At 28.0% G+C, this 18,285-nt stretch overlaps 10 protein-coding genes across 10 annotated transcripts, besides 15 other annotated features; 3 read left to right on the forward strand and 7 right to left on the reverse strand.

Annotated features, from left to right (window-relative positions):
- Nucleotides 1–25: 25 nt before the first annotated feature.
- CMU_020490 (dihydrolipoamide succinyltransferase component of 2-oxoglutaratedehydrogenase complex, putative) lies at nt 26–1,393 on the reverse strand (the record flags this gene model as incomplete). Its single annotated transcript, XM_002142618.1, has 1 exon — nt 26–1,393. One exon carries the CDS (start codon nt 1,391–1,393, stop codon nt 26–28), a length of 1,368 nt encoding a protein of 455 aa, XP_002142654.1.
- A 321-nt stretch (nt 1,394–1,714) lies between these two features.
- Nucleotides 1,715–1,751: a microsatellite.
- A 3-nt stretch (nt 1,752–1,754) lies between these two features.
- Nucleotides 1,755–1,801: a sequence feature (AT_rich).
- A 144-nt stretch (nt 1,802–1,945) lies between these two features.
- Nucleotides 1,946–2,005: a sequence feature (AT_rich).
- On the reverse strand, nt 2,006–2,824 carry CMU_020500 (ATP-binding domain 1 family protein; the record flags this gene model as incomplete). The annotated part of the gene is made up of 1 exon (XM_002142619.1): nt 2,006–2,824. One exon carries the CDS (start codon nt 2,822–2,824, stop codon nt 2,006–2,008), a length of 819 nt encoding a protein of 272 aa, XP_002142655.1.
- A 155-nt stretch (nt 2,825–2,979) lies between these two features.
- On the forward strand, nt 2,980–3,702 carry CMU_020510 (uncharacterized protein; the record flags this gene model as incomplete). The annotated part of the gene is made up of 1 exon (XM_002142620.1): nt 2,980–3,702. The coding sequence occupies one exon, from the start codon at nt 2,980–2,982 to the stop codon at nt 3,700–3,702; it is 723 nt and encodes a 240-aa protein (XP_002142656.1).
- Nucleotides 3,703–3,773: 71 nt separating this feature from the next.
- Nucleotides 3,774–3,809: a sequence feature (AT_rich).
- Nucleotides 3,810–3,878: 69 nt separating this feature from the next.
- Nucleotides 3,879–3,900: a sequence feature (AT_rich).
- A 48-nt stretch (nt 3,901–3,948) lies between these two features.
- On the reverse strand, nt 3,949–6,705 carry CMU_020520 (uncharacterized protein; the record flags this gene model as incomplete). The annotated part of the gene is made up of 1 exon (XM_002142621.1): nt 3,949–6,705. The coding sequence occupies one exon, from the start codon at nt 6,703–6,705 to the stop codon at nt 3,949–3,951; it is 2,757 nt and encodes a 918-aa protein (XP_002142657.1).
- Nucleotides 6,706–6,890: 185 nt separating this feature from the next.
- Nucleotides 6,891–8,680, reverse strand: CMU_020530 (uncharacterized protein; the record flags this gene model as incomplete). Its single annotated transcript, XM_002142622.1, has 2 exons — nt 6,891–6,929; nt 7,040–8,680. 2 exons carry the CDS (start codon nt 8,678–8,680, stop codon nt 6,891–6,893), a joined length of 1,680 nt encoding a protein of 559 aa, XP_002142658.1.
- Nucleotides 6,983–7,031: a sequence feature (AT_rich).
- Nucleotides 7,526–7,555: a sequence feature (AT_rich).
- Nucleotides 8,162–8,189: a sequence feature (AT_rich).
- Nucleotides 8,681–8,783: 103 nt separating the features above from the next.
- Nucleotides 8,784–8,819: a sequence feature (AT_rich).
- A 251-nt stretch (nt 8,820–9,070) lies between these two features.
- Nucleotides 9,071–9,100: a sequence feature (AT_rich).
- A 418-nt stretch (nt 9,101–9,518) lies between these two features.
- Nucleotides 9,519–9,556: a sequence feature (AT_rich).
- Nucleotides 9,557–9,777: 221 nt separating this feature from the next.
- Nucleotides 9,778–9,822: a sequence feature (AT_rich).
- Nucleotides 9,823–9,846: 24 nt separating this feature from the next.
- CMU_020540 (TBC domain-containing protein) lies at nt 9,847–10,905 on the reverse strand (the record flags this gene model as incomplete). The annotated part of the gene is made up of 1 exon (XM_002142623.1): nt 9,847–10,905. The coding sequence occupies one exon, from the start codon at nt 10,903–10,905 to the stop codon at nt 9,847–9,849; it is 1,059 nt and encodes a 352-aa protein (XP_002142659.1).
- Nucleotides 10,234–10,271: a sequence feature (AT_rich).
- Nucleotides 10,906–11,191: 286 nt separating the features above from the next.
- CMU_020550 (kinesin motor domain-containing protein) lies at nt 11,192–14,512 on the forward strand (the record flags this gene model as incomplete). Its single annotated transcript, XM_002142624.1, has 1 exon — nt 11,192–14,512. One exon carries the CDS (start codon nt 11,192–11,194, stop codon nt 14,510–14,512), a length of 3,321 nt encoding a protein of 1,106 aa, XP_002142660.1.
- Nucleotides 13,795–13,829: a sequence feature (AT_rich).
- A 170-nt stretch (nt 14,513–14,682) lies between the features above and the next one.
- Nucleotides 14,683–16,191, reverse strand: CMU_020560 (serine/threonine protein phosphatase, putative; the record flags this gene model as incomplete). The annotated part of the gene is made up of 1 exon (XM_002142625.1): nt 14,683–16,191. One exon carries the CDS (start codon nt 16,189–16,191, stop codon nt 14,683–14,685), a length of 1,509 nt encoding a protein of 502 aa, XP_002142661.1.
- A 371-nt stretch (nt 16,192–16,562) lies between these two features.
- Nucleotides 16,563–17,231, reverse strand: CMU_020570 (60S ribosomal protein L10, putative; the record flags this gene model as incomplete). The annotated part of the gene is made up of 1 exon (XM_002142626.1): nt 16,563–17,231. One exon carries the CDS (start codon nt 17,229–17,231, stop codon nt 16,563–16,565), a length of 669 nt encoding a protein of 222 aa, XP_002142662.1.
- A 520-nt stretch (nt 17,232–17,751) lies between these two features.
- On the forward strand, nt 17,752–18,244 carry CMU_020580 (ubiquitin-conjugating enzyme family protein; the record flags this gene model as incomplete). Its single annotated transcript, XM_002142627.1, has 2 exons — nt 17,752–17,824; nt 17,913–18,244. The coding sequence occupies 2 exons, from the start codon at nt 17,752–17,754 to the stop codon at nt 18,242–18,244; spliced, it is 405 nt and encodes a 134-aa protein (XP_002142663.1).
- Nucleotides 17,870–17,911: a sequence feature (AT_rich).
- Nucleotides 18,245–18,285: the final 41 nt, after the last annotated feature.

Genomic DNA, 18,285 nt, shown 5'->3' on the forward strand with positions numbered 1-18,285 from the left:
TCTATTGAGTTTAGTTTCCCCTGGATTATGGAAGTCCCAATAATAATACTTCTGGATTCTCGATACATTGCTTTATATTTTTAAGAAATAATACTGCCTCACGACCATCAATTAGTCTGTGATCATAAGTTAATGCTAGGTACATTATAGGTTTAATAACAACCTCTTTCTCACCACTTGTAGGATTTGTACAAGCTACAGGTTTATCACTAATTGAATGCATCCCTAAAATGCAACTCTGTGGTGGGTTGATAATTGGTGTACTAAATAGTGAACCAAATACACCACCATTAGTAATTGTCATAGATCCTCCAGACATGTCCTCAAGTGTTATATTCCCTTTACGAGCTTTTTCAGCCATCATTGCTAACTCCTTTTCAATCTCCCAAATTTCCTTTTTATCACAATCACGAATAACAGGAACAACAAGTCCATTTGGGGTTGCAACCGCGACACTAATATCTACATAATTACGTGTTGATAAAATAATACCTTTTCTCTCACCTGGATCTTCTATAATATAAGTGTTTACTTCAGGCATCTTTTTCAAAGATACAGTACATGCCTTCACAAATGTTGACATCATTCCAAACTTAATTCCATGTATCTTTGTAAATTCAGTAGAATACTTCGATTTCAGATCCAACAAATTACTCATATCACATTCTGTAAATGTAGTTAACATTGCCATCATATTCTGAGCTCCTTTCAAACGTTCAGCAATACGCTGACGCATTCGTGACATTGGTTGTCTTGTTTCACTACGATTGTGTTCCTTTATATCTATATCTATGTTATTTAAATAATCTGAACTATACTGAGAAACTGTTTCTGTTGGTCCTAATGCAGAATCAGTTTCAGTTTTATGTTCTATTTCTTCTTTAGTAATAAATATATCATCTTTTTTATCTATTATTTCTTCTTTATTAGTACTCTCATCTTTTATATTATCTGGATTAGATACTTTCTCTACAGGTTCGATATCATTTAATGATATCTCTAATATTGAGGCACCTACAGGTACTATATCTCCAGGATTTGCTAAAAATTGGGTTATTTTCCCAGTATTTGGTGCTAAGATATCAACACTGATCTTATCAGTATCAATTATTCCAACAACATCATCTTTCTGAACTTGTTCACCAAGTTTTTTAGACCATCGATTTAAAGTACCCTCTGTTATTGAATCACCCATTTGAGGTACTTTGACTATAATTTTGTCATTTGTTAAGTTAGAAAATAATTTCTTAGTACCATATAAATATCTATAGTATTTTACTCTATTATACAATCCTGTATTAAAAATAGTTACTGTTGATTCCCCACAATAAGGTCTATTTATTATCTTTGTAATCGTACATTTAGAAGCTGATGATAAAAAATTTAGTTTCATTGTTTAGTTTTTTTAATTATATTAACTAAGCTATTATTGCGCTCTTTGGAAAGGTTGTTTGTAGAGTTGCATCTCGCGCATGCATCAATGCAACTATTAATACGTACTACAATATATCTTAAGAATAACTCTAATTATAATACCCCCCATATAATTATAATAAGAATAAAGCGACTCTTTACTGTATGTTATTAAAGATTTAGCCTCTTAATCCTATATAATAGATAATCTATCAGACAATTACTCTAATTATTCCTTTTTAAAGATTACTTTTATTAGATAATAGTTTTATCAATCAGCCATATTTAGATACCCTAATATTATATATATATATATATATATAATGTATACATATATAGTCTTTTAATATATTTTAGTTGTAATAAAATTCTAAAATATATAATAATTCTAATATGGTAAAACAATTTCTTCAAATATGACATAATTTACTACATTATCACTTAAGAAATAATATAATATCCTAAATATATGTAATTTAGTATGGTACTTAAGTAATTTTGTAATAAACCAAACAAATTAGTTAAATATTCCATATAATATATAATAATTAATTAAATTAAAAAAAAATTTACTATATTAAAATTATATAATCTATTCAAAATCATCATTACCAGTTATATCTGCTAAGTCAAAATTTGTATTTGGCTCTTTATCATCATAGTATTGAAAATTCATATCAATAGCTAATAATACTTGTCCAATAGAATCTTCATCATCAGGTTTAAGACATACATAAGACACCATACTATAATCTTCTAGTAAATTTGCTAAAGCCATATTTAAAGGTTTTATATGGATTGGCATTGTTTTTTCTAAATCTGTGACAAGTGAAATGGCATCTTTCTGTAAAATTGTATATATTAATTGCTCATCTTCTACTAGATCACATTTTGTTAAGACATTGACATGAAATATTTCTAGTTGTACCATTGCACTCAAGGTAGCTACTGATCCTGCTACAAATTTACTTGCATCAGTTAAAAATCCAACATCTAGACAATAAATACCACAAACCCTAAAATCCCAATTTTTAAGTGATTCTATAAATATTTTCATTATTGGTAGGTGTGTAAATAGTTCAATTTGCCCAGGACAATCAAATAGAATATATTGATGATCCCCATAACCAATCTCAAGCTTTTCTTCAAGCCAATCTAAATTTTGAATAAAGTACTCCATTGCAAATATTTGTCCACCATTAGGTCCTAAATGAAGCTCTTCCATAACATCATCTAGACTAATTAATTCACGTATATCAATTGAACATGTATATCTAAAATCTTCAGCAGCTGGATCAAGGTTAACAATATGACAGGATCTACCTAATACTTCACAATGTTTTTGAATAATTGAACAATATGTAGATTTACCTGATCCAGCAGGACCTATAACTAGTTGGGCATATTTCATATTGAGAAATTTACGAATATAAATATACAATAAAAATGTTATACTTCAGGATATAAGAGTTACAAGTATAATGGAAATCACGGGACTATCTCGCGCTTAAATAAAATGTCTTTAAAAGATTAGTTAAGGAAGTCTAAATATTATTCTTTATATATATGACATATATTGACTATTCAAAGTGGGATAAAATTAAATTGGACAGTGATGATGAAGCTGATAAAAAATATACACAACCTTCTGTTACTCGTTTTGATAGTCCAAAGTTAATATCTTTAAAGGATGGTACATATTATATTGAAGAAAGTATAGAAAAGAATTTAACATCAAATTTGAAGTCAGATAGTTTGATATATCATGAAAAAACTTTAGAAATTGATGACTTACAGTATAATGGTGGGCATGATTTAGAAGGAAAGTACTATTGGAGTCAGACAAAGGTTGATATTAGGTTGTACGTTATAATTGATGATAAAATTGATTCAAAATATTTGGAAGTTATTATTAAAGAAGATAACATTACAATTAAATATAATGGCACTATTTTTTTTGAGAAAGAGTTTAGTTATAGTGTAGAAGATGATGAGGATATTATATTCTGGTCAGTTATTAAAGTAAAAGATAATAATACATGTAAACTTATTAGAATGATATGTATTGAACTTAAAAAGAAGAAACTTATACATGAAGTCAATATATGGTGGAGAAGCATGTTTAAAGATGGTGCTTCTATAGATATAAATGGTTTAGAAGATCGTAAAAATAACGAGACTCTTAATAAAAATAAGGAATTCTTAAAATCATGGAATGAAGCACATAGGAGATTTTTAGAGGGAATAAGAGAGAGGAAATCAAAGGGTGATTTACCTATATTACTTTAATAATAAATAATGATAGATGTATTTCTATTTTATAAGTAGAAATATAAAATCTTGTATTTGATAGTATATTGTTAATATTAATTATGATATGATATATAAAATATTAACTACTACTAGTAAATAAATGATGCTATAATAAATTTATTGCCTTGTTAACTATAGATGTATCATTTAACTATAATTATATTATTAATTATTGCTTATACACTGTATATGTAATTGTATACCTTATTCAATTAAAGATTTCTAATTAGAACAAATAGATTTATCAAATTTTTGAATAAGTATATCATACCACATAAGCGTTTTTTTATCGCTTGATGGTTTTGTTGACGATTTCTTTATAATAATTGATAAAGCAGAACTGAGACTGTCGAAATCTTGTCCCCATGATGAATTTAATTGATTTTTATTGCAAACACATAATATTTCAAATACACTACTAATATAACGAAGTTCTACAAATATTTGAAGTAATCCAAAGTAATTTAACTTATCCATAGCAATAATTTGACGACGATATGTATCTTCCATAATTTGAGCTATCTTATATACAATATTTGTAACTAGGCTATTTGTATCACTGTTTTTATAATTAGATATATTTGATTCCAAGGAAACTACAATACTTAATATATATTCACCTGATGTAACTACTGGAAGTGAAGGTTGGATACATAATTCCCTTATAAATTCTGTAATATCATTATCTGATAGGTCTGAATCATTTATAATTTTATGATTTAGTTGTTCATGAATACTAAAATCTAACTTTCCGGTCCATTGTTCTAAGTCACAATAATTTTCAAGAAGTGCCATTATAGGATATGAGCAACATTGTGCAATTATATCAATAAAATGACATTTAAATGCCCTTATTAAAGTTGAAGTATAAAATTGATCTATAACAATTCTTCCTAAGTCATTACTTCTCTTAGATATTAAATCAAAAATTATATTAGCAAGTCTTTCAGCTTCTACTACATTTACATCTCTAATTATATTAATATCTGCAATATTAATATCCATAGAAAGAGAGTTAACATATTGATCTATTTGTGAATTTTGATACTCAGATAATTGGTATATTTCCTGACAATGACTTAATAATTTCTTAAGTAAATTCCCAAATAATTGATCTATATCTAAAATACAAAAGTAGAATTTGATACATGCTTTCAATAGTTCTTTATCTAATAGATTAGGTGGACCATAATCCTGTAGATATTTCAATTTATATCCTAATTTTTTAACTAGATCAGAGTTGATAGATCTTATTGCATTTTGAAATGGATTCATACAACCTTGAATACAATAATGTAAATATTGCGTCAATATCTGATCTATAAAAACAATGAATTGTATTACACATCCATCCTTAGGGAATGGGGTAGGATAAATATTCTCATTCAAATTTGATTCTGAAAGAAAAGTCCTAGTTATTGTATCTACCAATATATTAAAATTTGCTAATACTTCCTCAGATAAAGAATATAAAGAATCTACTATATTATTACTTGTATTTAAAAAAGGACTTAATGATTGTGCTCCTCGAATTATTACCATTACATCACATTGAAATAGATAAAATAAAATATTTGTAGTTTTAAAAATAGTTTCATATATCTCATTAATAACCACAGAATTATTTTGGGATATATCTGTAACATCATTTAATAAATTGGAATTTGTACAATCTTGAATAATTTGCATTGATATTTCAAATGATTTATACATACGTTGACATACTGTACGAATATCATTAATTACAGATAATGTTAGCCCATCATATGTAATACTAAAAATATTATCTTGTTTCGTCTCAATACATGCTTCTAAACCATAATTAAAAGAAAAATTTGTAATAGTTTTAATTGGTTGGGTTATGAAGTTTATAAACTGTCTTAAACTGTGAATACACGTTTCAACCAAAGTACTATAAAATTTATGTAAAATTTTCATATAATTACCATCTTTAGTAAATAGATCCTTAAAAAAATTCCTTCTAGCTAAAATTAATTCATGAAACCATCGAAAATATTTAATCACTGCTTCATCTTCCCTAATACGATATATATCATGTCCAATTTCTGATATTTGTAAATCTTGTATAGGTTCAAAAATAATTAAATTATCCATACTTTTGTTTTTTGGAGAACTATATATATTCATATTATCATTTTCATCTTTTTCAAATTTCTGGGATCCATAGGATGTAAATGACCAAATTAGTTCCCATATTCTATGAGCTTGTGTAGTAAATATATTCATTAAAGCCTGTTCAAGCCTAGGATTTTGACCAAGATTCTCATATAATGATGATATAATAGTAATACTTTCAAAATTATCATATCTTATAAATTTTTCCTCAATATATTCATCAAAATAATGTAATATTTTATTCTCTAATGAATGAAATTTCTCAATTCTAATAAAGAATTCTGGGAGGCTCTCTAAACTACTAACTAGTAGTTTTAAAGAACAAAATTTATTAGTTATATCTTGTAATCCCTGCCCACCATTATTTATAATTAACTTTATATTTTCTTTATTCTTTAAGATCTCTTCTATATCAAGTAACATTGATTCAAATTTCGAACTGTTCCTAAGTAATTGTAAAGCTGTTTCTAGTCTTATTTTCTGATCATATAATATTAAAATATCATCAATAGACTCATTTTTATCATAAAATTCGCCACTACTTAAAATATCCTTTTTAAACTGATAAATTCGAGACTTTAAATTATCTAACATTGATATATTTTCATTATCAGATACTTTTATCTTTTCAAATGAGCTAGAAATAGTATCTAAATCCTTCTCAATATAATCATAGTATTTAGATAATAATTGATTGCAATTATTTGAAATATTTTTCAAAGTATCAGGTAATGAGATATTCCCATCTTTATTATGGAGTCTTATTGTATTATTTAACCAAGCTATTGCAGAGAACTCTGGATCTTGGAATTTCTTCAAATCAAATAAATCTTCTGGACACATTAATTGTTAATGTATTTATCAGTTTATTAATTTAAAGGTATCTTACCTAATATTAATATTATTAATACTCATAAGGTGCATACTGTTCAAGATTAAGAAAGCGCTGATTAGATGCACCATTAATAGGAGCGTGGCCATATTATTGGTACCTACTTTTGTAGTGATCTAAGCACAATGAATATCTATTATATTTTCTTTAATTCCTGTAACTTTGCTATTAAGGACTAAAAGAAATCATAATAATAAAGAAATTATCTCAATATACAAATAAACATGGATAATTTCTAAAAAAAAAAAAAAAAAAGAAATTAATAAGTAATTTAATAGAACTTACATGCTTATCTGATAAAAACTCTATATCATTGTTTCTATTATTTTGGAATTGTAACAAAAATGAAATGAGTTTTTCTTTATTAATGTATAGTATCTTATGAATGTTTTTTGATTTATTTGGATTGGCTACAAATAATTTGAATAGATGAAATGATTCAAAAGATATTGAAGAAAGTTTTGATATTAGTAATATCATAAATACTTTCAAGTATTTGTAATTAGATGCAAATTTAGTCATTATTTTTGACATCTCGGGTACGGATAATAATTGATTTAGTAATCTTAATCCTTGTCTTTTCGGAACATAGTCTGGTGACTGTATTAAATAACCAAAATAATAAGAAAAAAATTTATCTTGATTTGTTGTAATAAATTCATTCGTTAAATGTGGTGAAATAAATAGATAACACCGTAATGTTGATATTGAATCTGATGCAATGTCAAAACAATTACTACCAGATAATTTGATTAATCTATAAAATATCTGATTATTATAAATAATAGATTTTAATATATAGAAAGCTTTATTACGGAATATATTTAAAGGAATAAATTTCAAACTTGTTTTTATTATCTTTTTATCTTTTATTTCGGGACTTTGTACTATACCAAGTAATGATGACAAATCACGCATAATTTCTCCTATCTTATATGAAATAGATACATATTTATAATGGTGTAATAATATGGAATATAAATCTTCACAATGATCTTCTAACCATCTGAGGAGTAATAATTTTTCATCTTCAGAAAAATCCTTTATATATAAGTACTTGTTATCCTGTAATTCCATTTTATTACTATCTAAGGTTTCTTCATTAACATTAGATTTTACCTGAGAATCATTATTGAATATTTTACAAGCTTCATCAAATCTATTATATTGATTACTATATTCTATATCTTGTAATTCATTATCAAGTGCAATGTTTCTAGATTCCTTATTATTATCACTAAATATTGCAGAAATAAATTTAATATGATCATCCTCATCTATTATAATTGATGATCTATTTAATTTTGATTCACAATTTATTACTTCTTTATTATTAATATCTTTATTTAATGTATCTATTTCTGATACAAATGATCTAAATTGGCAATTTCTAATTTCACTGACCACTAATATAGATATTATATTTAATATTATAGTTTGTTCTGCAACCGATAAATAACCAAGGACTGTTATAAGATTTAAAATTATATCATTAGAGTGTAATATTTCTGATAATTTATATAAATAATTCATCATTTCTTTTTCATAATGAAGGTCTTCAGCATTTAAATTTAGGCAAATATCTATAAACCTTTTTTCAAATTCTTCTAAAGTTTTATTAAGTATTCTCCTTAAATTATCTAAGTGTATTTCTATTTTAGATTCAATATTTCTAGATTCAGCTATAGAACGGATAGTATTATCTTTAACATAATGTTTGATAAATTTTTCTCTATGTTCATTATCCAGTCTATTTATTTCATTATTAATTACAATATACTGGGAGGTTATCTTAAGTATTTCAGTATTTATTATATTGCATGTCTCTGAGAAAATATGTTGGTCTTTATTAGATTGGGTCATATAATTACTTGATATATCTTGTTCATTCCTATTAAATATTTTAGATATTAGCCAGCTAAACATTTTTAATCTTTTAATACATCACTAACTTTATGGAGTAATGTAATAGTTACAAATAATAATAAATAGATTCACTTTTTTGAAGGCAGTTTCTGCAAAAGCGGGGTTATTTATAATAATTTAATAAATAACATATATAAAACTATTCCAAAGTCATAGGGAATTAGATAATATTAAACAAGCTGTATAACCTTCTAAAATATTAATGAATATATCTTTAAAGTTACATTTTCAGCTGTTAGTATAATTAATTAATTATTTGGTATACATTCTAATTATTAGATTAGAGATTTGATAATAAAAAGATTACTGTAATATTTTATTTAATCTAAACTTGTAATATTAGAATTAGGTCCTGTTAAAAAAAAGTGAACAATTATTGCAAATTTCTAGATATAATATATAATATTTTATCAAAATAAAGAGGTATTTATAATTTAAAAGGTTATATATGTTGTTTATTCTGATAGTGTATAATTACCTATAAATGACATTATTAGTGCTCTAAAGCAAATTTTATACTTGAATAAAAAGTGGATAATCATGTTGTGAATTTCTATATATGAAATTTGTTATTGATGAGTATTTTAATATGAAAAAGACTAAATATAAATACTTCAATATCTCTACAGATTTATTTGAAAATTGTGATTATAATAGTATGACTTCTGAACTTAATGATTTATCTATAAAAAGAAATTAATACAGTATCTTCAACTATTTTCATATAAGGTCAAAATTTCCAAATAAATTCAATTATATTGAATGAAATAAAAAACAAGTATAATCTTTAATCAATTCTAAAGAAAAAAGTCTTAGGTATTAATATTTGAAATTGCTCATAAATAATTACAAATAATTATATAGTTTATATTATTAGAATATAGTTAAAGATGAAGAAATCCAACTTGTTACTTATATTCTTATATATGATTGTGTACTTTTTCTTTACTTTTGAATATTTTGAATACTTTAATAAATAAAGATGAATAAACAAATATTCAGTTGATGATATTCCAAAATTTATTCTTCTCAATTTAGTAATCTAATATAATATTATGTAACTTTTATATTATAACTAACCATATATTTAAAGGATCAATATATTATTTATAATCTAAAATATTTATTAATTTCTTAAAAATCTCTTTCAATACCTTTAAGAATTTTCATTCTATATGGTCAATTTGAATATTATGGTTGTAGTTAATTTCCGATTTAATTTCATCGGAAAGATGAATTTTTTGAGCGTGATATAATAGTATTTTACCACATGTAATGTCATCAAAACCAACTGATATTCTTAATGACTTAAAAAACTGAATTATATTTTCCATTGATTGGTCTATCAAAGCTGATTCAATAGCTTTAAGTAAAGCAATCGCAATTGAAAGTAATGAATGAATTCCATGAGCAATGATATGATCCCACAAAATAACAACTGTTTTTAATGGTAATGCAGATACAAATAGAGTTAGAAACCATGGATGTAGATATATAGCATCAATAATACCTTCTTTTTGGAAATGTCTCCAAAGTTTTGGGATATTTAAAGCAAATAAATTATTAAATACTTTAATATATTTATTTAAAAGTGGGAATTTTTCTCTATAAAATCCTGCTAGACCATATTTTTCTAAGATAATAATTAAAACAAAAAAACTCCCTTGTTCATCGAAATTACTAGTAATAAGTAATACTGCAGCAACAAAATTCATTCCTTGGCAATATCCTACATCAGGTATATGATTAGCCACTGCATTAAGTACCCTAAATAAACACTCTTGAGGTTCATGATCTTTAAATATATTCAATTCTGGAAAAGTTCGAGGTACGTCAATACTAATTAGTGGTGAATATTTATTTGGAACACCTGCTGCATATTCATAATAGTCTCTATACCATTGATTACATTGACTAAGTGGTTTGCCAATCTTACTAGTAGTAAACATATCAATATAGAATTTTGCGCTAGAAATACTTACATATATAAATTCACTATATATACCATCATTAGGGATAATATCTAAGAAAATTGTCCATATTAGCCATCTATACTTTTGAGGAGTTCCACGAGAAAGCCTACGTTTAAAAGTTTTATAATGGTGCTTTACAAAATATTGCAAGCCCTTATTATCCATTTTTTTCCATTTAGCAAAGCTTTTGCTGTTGTAAACTTCAGGAGCATCTGCTAAAAGTTCCTCACATTCTTTTATTGCCAAATCCATCCTAAAAAAGTATACTATCTCCTCTGAGTGAAAGTACACTTGCCAGTATTCCCAGCTTCTTTATAGTATACTGTTACTCATTTACAAAAATAGATAAAAATCTTCATAACTAATGTTAAACAGAAAGTTCATGAAGTCGCAATAGCGCTAGCGCCATATTCATGCAAATATGTGGGCCAGTATACTTTGTTGACTCTAATGTAATTAATTTTTTGTTTGATAACCAAAGGAATTTGGCTACTTTAAACAATAATTAGGATATATTTAAAAGCTTAAAGGTGTATATATGAAGCCAAATAGGACGAAATTTAATGTATCTGATGAAAATGGTGTAAATGTAAAAGTTATTGTCCGATGTCGTCCTTCGACTGAACAAGAAAAAAAAGATCCAAGTAACTTCAATATACTACAAACAAGACCAGAAACAAAAGAAATAGTAGTCTCACAGCAAGGTTTGGGGCGTAAAATAGATTCTTATTCTAGTAAAGTATTCTCCTTTGATGGGGTATGCGGTGCGTATACTTCTCAGAAGGAACTTTTTAAGCAATACATTGTTCCAATTGTTGATGAAGCACTTTTAGGGTTTAATTGTACAATATTTGCATATGGACAAACTGGGACTGGCAAGACTTATACAATGGAAGGTGATATGAAGGAGTACTTAGAGATATCTAACATTTCTTTATCTGATCATGCTGGTATAATACCAAGAGCAGTTCAACTCATATTTGAGAGATTAGAGAGCCAGTATACTGAATATGGTGTACGTGTATCTTATTTAGAGATTTATAATGAGGAACTATCTGACTTACTGAGTGATGAAAAGGTTTCACTCAAAATATACGATGACACTTCAGGAAAGAGAGGTCTAAATGTGGATAAATTAGAAGAGATGCCAGTGAATAAAGCTCAAGATATATTTAATATTTTATCAACAGCAGTAAGGAAAAGAAGAACAGCTGAGACGTTACTTAATAAATGTTCATCACGGAGCCATTGTATTTTCACAATAACTATACATACAAAGGAAACCAATATTGAAGGTGAAGATGTATTAAAAGTGGGTAAACTTAATTTGGTAGATCTAGCTGGTTCAGAAAATATTCAGAGAAGTGGTGCGAATGCAATTAAAGATCGTGCAAAAGAAGCAGGTATGATAAACCAAAGTTTACTTACATTAGGTCGTGTAATTAATGCTCTTGTTGATCATTCAAGCTATGTTCCATATAGAGATTCAAAACTAACAAGATTATTGCAAGATAGCTTGGGTGGACGCACAAAAACTTGTATTATAGCGACAGTTACATCATCTTCATTGTATCTTGAAGAAACATTGAATACACTCGATTATGCTCATAGAGCAAAAAATATTAAAAATATGCCTGTAGTAAATCAAAAGATGACTAAAAAGGTGATGATACGTGAAATGAATTGTGAAATTGAAAGACTTAAATTTGAATTACAGGCAAATCGTGAAAAAAATGGAGTATATTTACCTCTAGCTCAGTATACTGAGATGGAATGCAAGATTAATAGTCAAGCAAATGAAATATCAGAATTAGAAGGAGCATTACGAAGTCAAGCTGAGGTATTAAAACAAATCGAGACTAATTTAGAAACTATGACACAGGAACTAGATGATAGAAATGATCGGATAAATGCAGGTGATTATGCATCATTTCAAATTAAAAAACATGCTTTATTATATAATGAGAAATGCGATATTTTATATTCCTTACTAATGGAGTCTATTAAGAATATGTCCAAGCTTCAAAAAAAAATTATTCAATATCAAGAATATACTGGTGATATGTCAACTCAAATGCAGCTTTTACATGAAAGTATTACAAAAAATATACACGATATTTGTTTTAAAACAAGCAATTCATTTTATAAAATAGCTCATGAAATGAAGAATGGATTATTAAAGCAGTGGTTACAAAGGAGTAGTTTGGCAATAGAGGAAATTGAGAATATTGTAAAAACAGGTAAAGCATTGTGTCAAAATGTAACTTCTATACTAGATGATACATTGAATAGATCCTTAAATTCTGAAATATCAGCTGGAATTAGTAGTATTAAACAAACTGTATTAGATAAAATATATGGTGAAACATGCAGAATGACAACTTTATTAGAAGGAGATATAAACAAGCAGTTAACTGAATGTACTAATATAGCTGATGAAACAATTCTTTTTGAAGAGAGTGGGTTGATGGAGTTTAAAAAATTAAATGAAGAATATATTACTAAACTTTCAGAGTATGAAAGAGACATTCAGAAACACGATGAAAATATTCAAGTATTATTTAATCAAAAGTTAAATTTAATTAATGAAATTACAAATAAGAACTTGGAAAGTCTTGATAATAGAGTCAAGGATCAAATATCAAATCTTAAATCAAAAGCTAATATACTGAAGCAACAATTCAATCAATTCGTAGATTCATTTGTTGATGAGGCTACTAATGACTTAGTTACAACTACCAAAACAATATTTGAAGATATCAATTGCACACGAGATTCTACTATAGATAACTTGAAGCAGACTTTAAATGAGCATAAGATTTTTATGTGTGGAACACAAAGTTACCAAAAAATTTTGCATGAAATTCAAGATAACTTTATCAAAAAAGTTCAGAGTGAAAATCAGTTACATATGGAGAAGATAGCTGAAATTAAAAAAAGTATTGGAAACATTTCCTCACATGCCGGAATTGGTTTTCAACATATAATTTCAACAAATAATGAAGAATTTCAGAAGGGCACTTCTTTATTGCAAAAAATATCCACCTTATCTCAATCAAGTATAAAGAATGCAATTCAAGATATAAATTCTGTAATATCGATCCAATATAATTCATATGAAGAACTTTCATCATGCATATCAAATTATTTTAATTATTATCATAATGAATATTTAAGAGATACAAATATAACTATTGATGATATATTGGATGAGTTAGGAGCTATTCATAATATTGGAGACTCAACTGAAAATCACAGGGATACAATAATTAGGCGTTTGCAAAATAACATGGATAGTATGGGAAAATTACTTAAACGAGAACTCATACCTAGTGGATTAACTCCTAATAAAAATATGACTATTGCAATTCCAAAAATTGTATCTAGATGTTTATCTCCAAGTAAATATATTAACTATTATAGACAGACAGTACCAAGACCACCTTTTAACTTAGATCAAGTTCAAAGGATTACTGATCCTTTTTTCGAAAAACCTGCAGATTATTTAGAAGGTGATACTCAAGTTATAAGTTTGTTGGAATATATTAATAATGACGTGTCAACATCATCTAATACTTCAATTCCTTTAAATTCAACTGATATTACTCCCAATAGTATTGTTAGTAAAAGTACAACAAATAGAAGTACTCCAGTAATTGATATGTTACCACCTCCAATTAAAATGCCCAGTGAACCAAACTATTTAGATGAAAATGTAATTATTGAGGAAAATTTCAACTTAATGGATTTGAATATACAATCTCCAATTAGTGTATCACCAATATCTGTACCTATTTCATCCATTCCCAAACCAAAAAATACAAGAAGAGTAATCACTAATAAGAAGATAAATAAGTAATAATCTGAGGTTTCAAGGCATATATCTTCTACTAGGAGAATTCTCTCCCCAACCAAATATTCAATTAATTGTATATTTTAATTCACTACAAAGGAAAAGAAATGTGAATTAGTGGAAATTAGCAAGAAAATAATGAAGTTAGCACAAAATAGTTACAATAATTGATTATTCTAAACAGATGGTCTTCTTTCATTAGGAGCATCTAGAGATTTAGCCTTATTAAACTTTTGTAATTCATTTTCCAGTGCATCTTTACCTCCTAATAGTAATCCCATAGGGATTCTATGGCCAGGTGTTACACCTTTTAACTTAACAATTAGCTCATTTTGTTGTCTTATTGTTGAGAATACTCTCATAATTCTTGCAACACTTTGAACTTTCTTTCGCAAAGTATCTGCTCGTTCCCTACTAATACTGGAAGATGTACCAGATGGGCGTACAGTATGACTAGTTACTGTTGAGTCTTCAGTTAGTTTATTCTGATCATTTAGACAAAATATATCTATAACTTTTCGTACATCTTCAGGGACATCTTCATCTTCAATATTTTCTGTATCAGTAGAAGCTGCTACAGGTTGAAGAATTGCATATAACATCTCTGTTACTTTTTCTGATACAAATGGTAAAGACCAAGAAAAAATATCTAGAAAGTTAGGTAAATGATATGGATGAGGTGAAAAGTTGAATTGTTGAATATTCAAAGTATTGTTCTCAAACTTTAATATTGCACCTTTATTGTTATATACGTCACAATAGTTGGGAGCACTAAAAATCGTAATTACTGAAGGAAATCTGGTTTTCATATTTGGATTATGCATTTTAAACCCTTCAAGCTGTGCTTCATGTGCTCGTACTATAGACAACAGACCATTTTGATCCAGAAACTTGTTACTAGCTTGTGCAGCGAAGAAAAATGAACAGCCTCTAACATCATTTATAACAAATGGCTCAGGAGAAGATACTGTATTATCCTTATCATCAAATGGATCTGCCCATAAAATATCACAATATAAACCAGATCTAGGAGGCTCTTGAAATCTATTGATTGAAAGAATTTGATCTATAGATTTTAACTCAGGAGAGAGACCTCCATGTACACAAAAGAACTTTCCATTCACTACAGCAGCTATAGGAAATGTATCAAATGAGTCCATAAAATAGTGATGAATAGTAATATCATATTTATATTCGCATTCATCTCTGAAATTAAAAAAAGCCGTCATTTGTCTACACTCGTGATTTCCACGCAACATAAAGAAACTATCAGGATAATTAAGTTTTAAACAAAATAACAAAAGTAAAACTTCGACAGAAAATGAACCACGATCAACATAATCGCCAAGAAAAAGATATTGAGTTTTCTCAGGATCTCCTCCAACGTCCAATAATTTAACTAAGTCATAAAATTGACCATGGACATCTCCTACTACTGTAATGGGATCTCTAAGGCGTAGTAAGTTGGATTCACTCCCGGTAATAACTGAAACACGTCTTATTATCTCAATTACATCATCCTTATGAACTCTTCCCTCACGCAATAAATGTAGCTTCAATGTTTTCCAATCAGGTTTTCCCTCAAGGCCCTCAGGAAATAAAAGTTCTCTGGACAGTGGTAGTGGAGGAGGGGGTTCCACATCTTTAACAACACGGTCATTTAATGGATCTTTTAAAGGTTGCATCAAATTAATTCAACCAGTCCAAAACCTCAGACCTTAAATGTTTACATGAAAATATTCAAAATCGTTCCAGTATTTACTAGGAAAAATTTCATACAATAAGCGCCAACACTGGGCGCTGCAGCCACACTAGGTCTCCTAGAATTTTGGATAAGGAAGACATCAAGAGAGTATAGTAATTCAAAGTAAAGCACAATCTCTTTAGAGGACTCACTCATTAGAAATTTTATTAAATATCTAATACTCACTAGAAGTGATAAACTTCTGATGTTCAAATATGCCTATAATCTAGTATAGCTTATATTGCTAAGTATGATAATTAAGCATAAGTAGAAGTTGCCACATGTATACATAATTCTAACTATCATTTACACCTATTCATCTACAGGAATATGAATATTTGCAGCTTCTGGGAATATTCTTGATAGTGGCCCACGGCAACTAATGTATTTGCAACCTACACCATCAGGTATTATCCTCCCCTCAGCTTGATGTCTTAAGTATTCCTCCTTTGTAAACTTTGTAAAACCCCATTTGTCTGATACAACAACCTTCTGTCTTCCTGGAAACTTGTACTTTGCTCTCCTTAATGCCATAACTGCAGTTTGTGCCTTATCTTCCTTGCACCTAATTGACATTAATATCTGTCCAATATGTACACGAGCTGCTGTACCAGTCGGTTTGCCAAAAGCACCTCTCATACCTGTCTGGAGCCTATCGGCACCAGCACATGAAAGCATTTTATTAATTCTTAATACGTGGAATGGATGCACACGAATACGTAAGTGAAAATTATCTTTACCACAATACTTGATCATATACTTATTTGCTGAAATACGAGCTGCTTCCAAAGCTTCACTTGAAATTTGTTCATATTCATCAGATACTAAGTGTACAACAGCAGGGAACATATCACATTCAGCTTTCTTTCGTCCAACATCATATATTCTAATCTTAGGATCAGGTACACCACGGCAGAAGCGAGATTTTGGGTATGGCTTGCCTTTGCAATAACGGTAGCATCTAGCTGGACGACGAGCCATTTATTATTAAAACTTTTAAATTAGAGAATTATAACAAATAGTCTCAGTAATTCTGCAAAAATGTTTAATTAGCAGATTTATAGAACCCCTTCGGGACAGTATAAACATCATCTCTGCTAATAATATTAGTAAAGACGAGACAATAAGAGAGGCAGTACCGCCTAATATAGCAATAAGTGTAATTAAGACAAAGTGGATAGTCCTGTCTTTAGATAGTGGACTAGGTGTAATAAAATTAATGCGACAAACTGGAATGCCATATAACTCAATTTTATTTTACCGGTTTCCATTCCTTTTTATTTTAAGAAGGGTTTAGGAAGACTATAGGAAATTTTTTGTTTGAAATCTTATTTAGTAATATTTCAATACGTTTCTAAGTACTAAATGTCTACTGTTGCGGTAAGGATATTGTAAACGCACTTTCGATGAACCCTTAGCACATTAAATATATATGTAGAGACGTAGGATTGTCAGTGATATTAATAAAGTCAGAAAGGGATCCTATTCAGGCATTTTTGCAATGCCATTCGTGGAAAACATGATGTTCTGTCATGCAATTATAAATGGACCTGAGGGCACTGTTTGGGAAAGTGGTATGTTTTAGATTTGTAATGCAAAGTCTTTATATGTTAACTAAGTAATTTTATATTTCTAACTTTAAATATTACAATTAATATTTAGGAACCTTTCATTTAATAATTCACTTTACGGAGGAATATCCAACTAAATCTCCAGAAGTGAGATTTTTAAGTCGTATATACCACCCTAATATTTATCCAGATGGTCGTATATGCTTAGATATATTGCAAAATCAGTGGAGTGCATTATTTGATATATCTTCAATTCTAACCTCTATTCAGTCACTTCTTAATGATCCCAATCCAAACTCACCAGCAAATATAGAAGCTTCTGAAACCTTCCTTAAAAACCCAAATTATTATAATAGTATTGTACTTAAATGTGTAGAAGATAGTTGGTGTTGTCCTGATTACACTTTACCAAAAGATGTATAAAATTAATGTGATTACTCCGTTATCTCCAGTTTATATTAGGC

Source organism: Cryptosporidium muris, genomic scaffold, assembly GCF_000006515.1.
Source record: "Cryptosporidium muris RN66 scf_1106632373441 genomic scaffold, whole genome shotgun sequence".
NCBI classification, from domain to species: Eukaryota; Apicomplexa; class Conoidasida; order Eucoccidiorida; family Cryptosporidiidae; genus Cryptosporidium; species Cryptosporidium muris.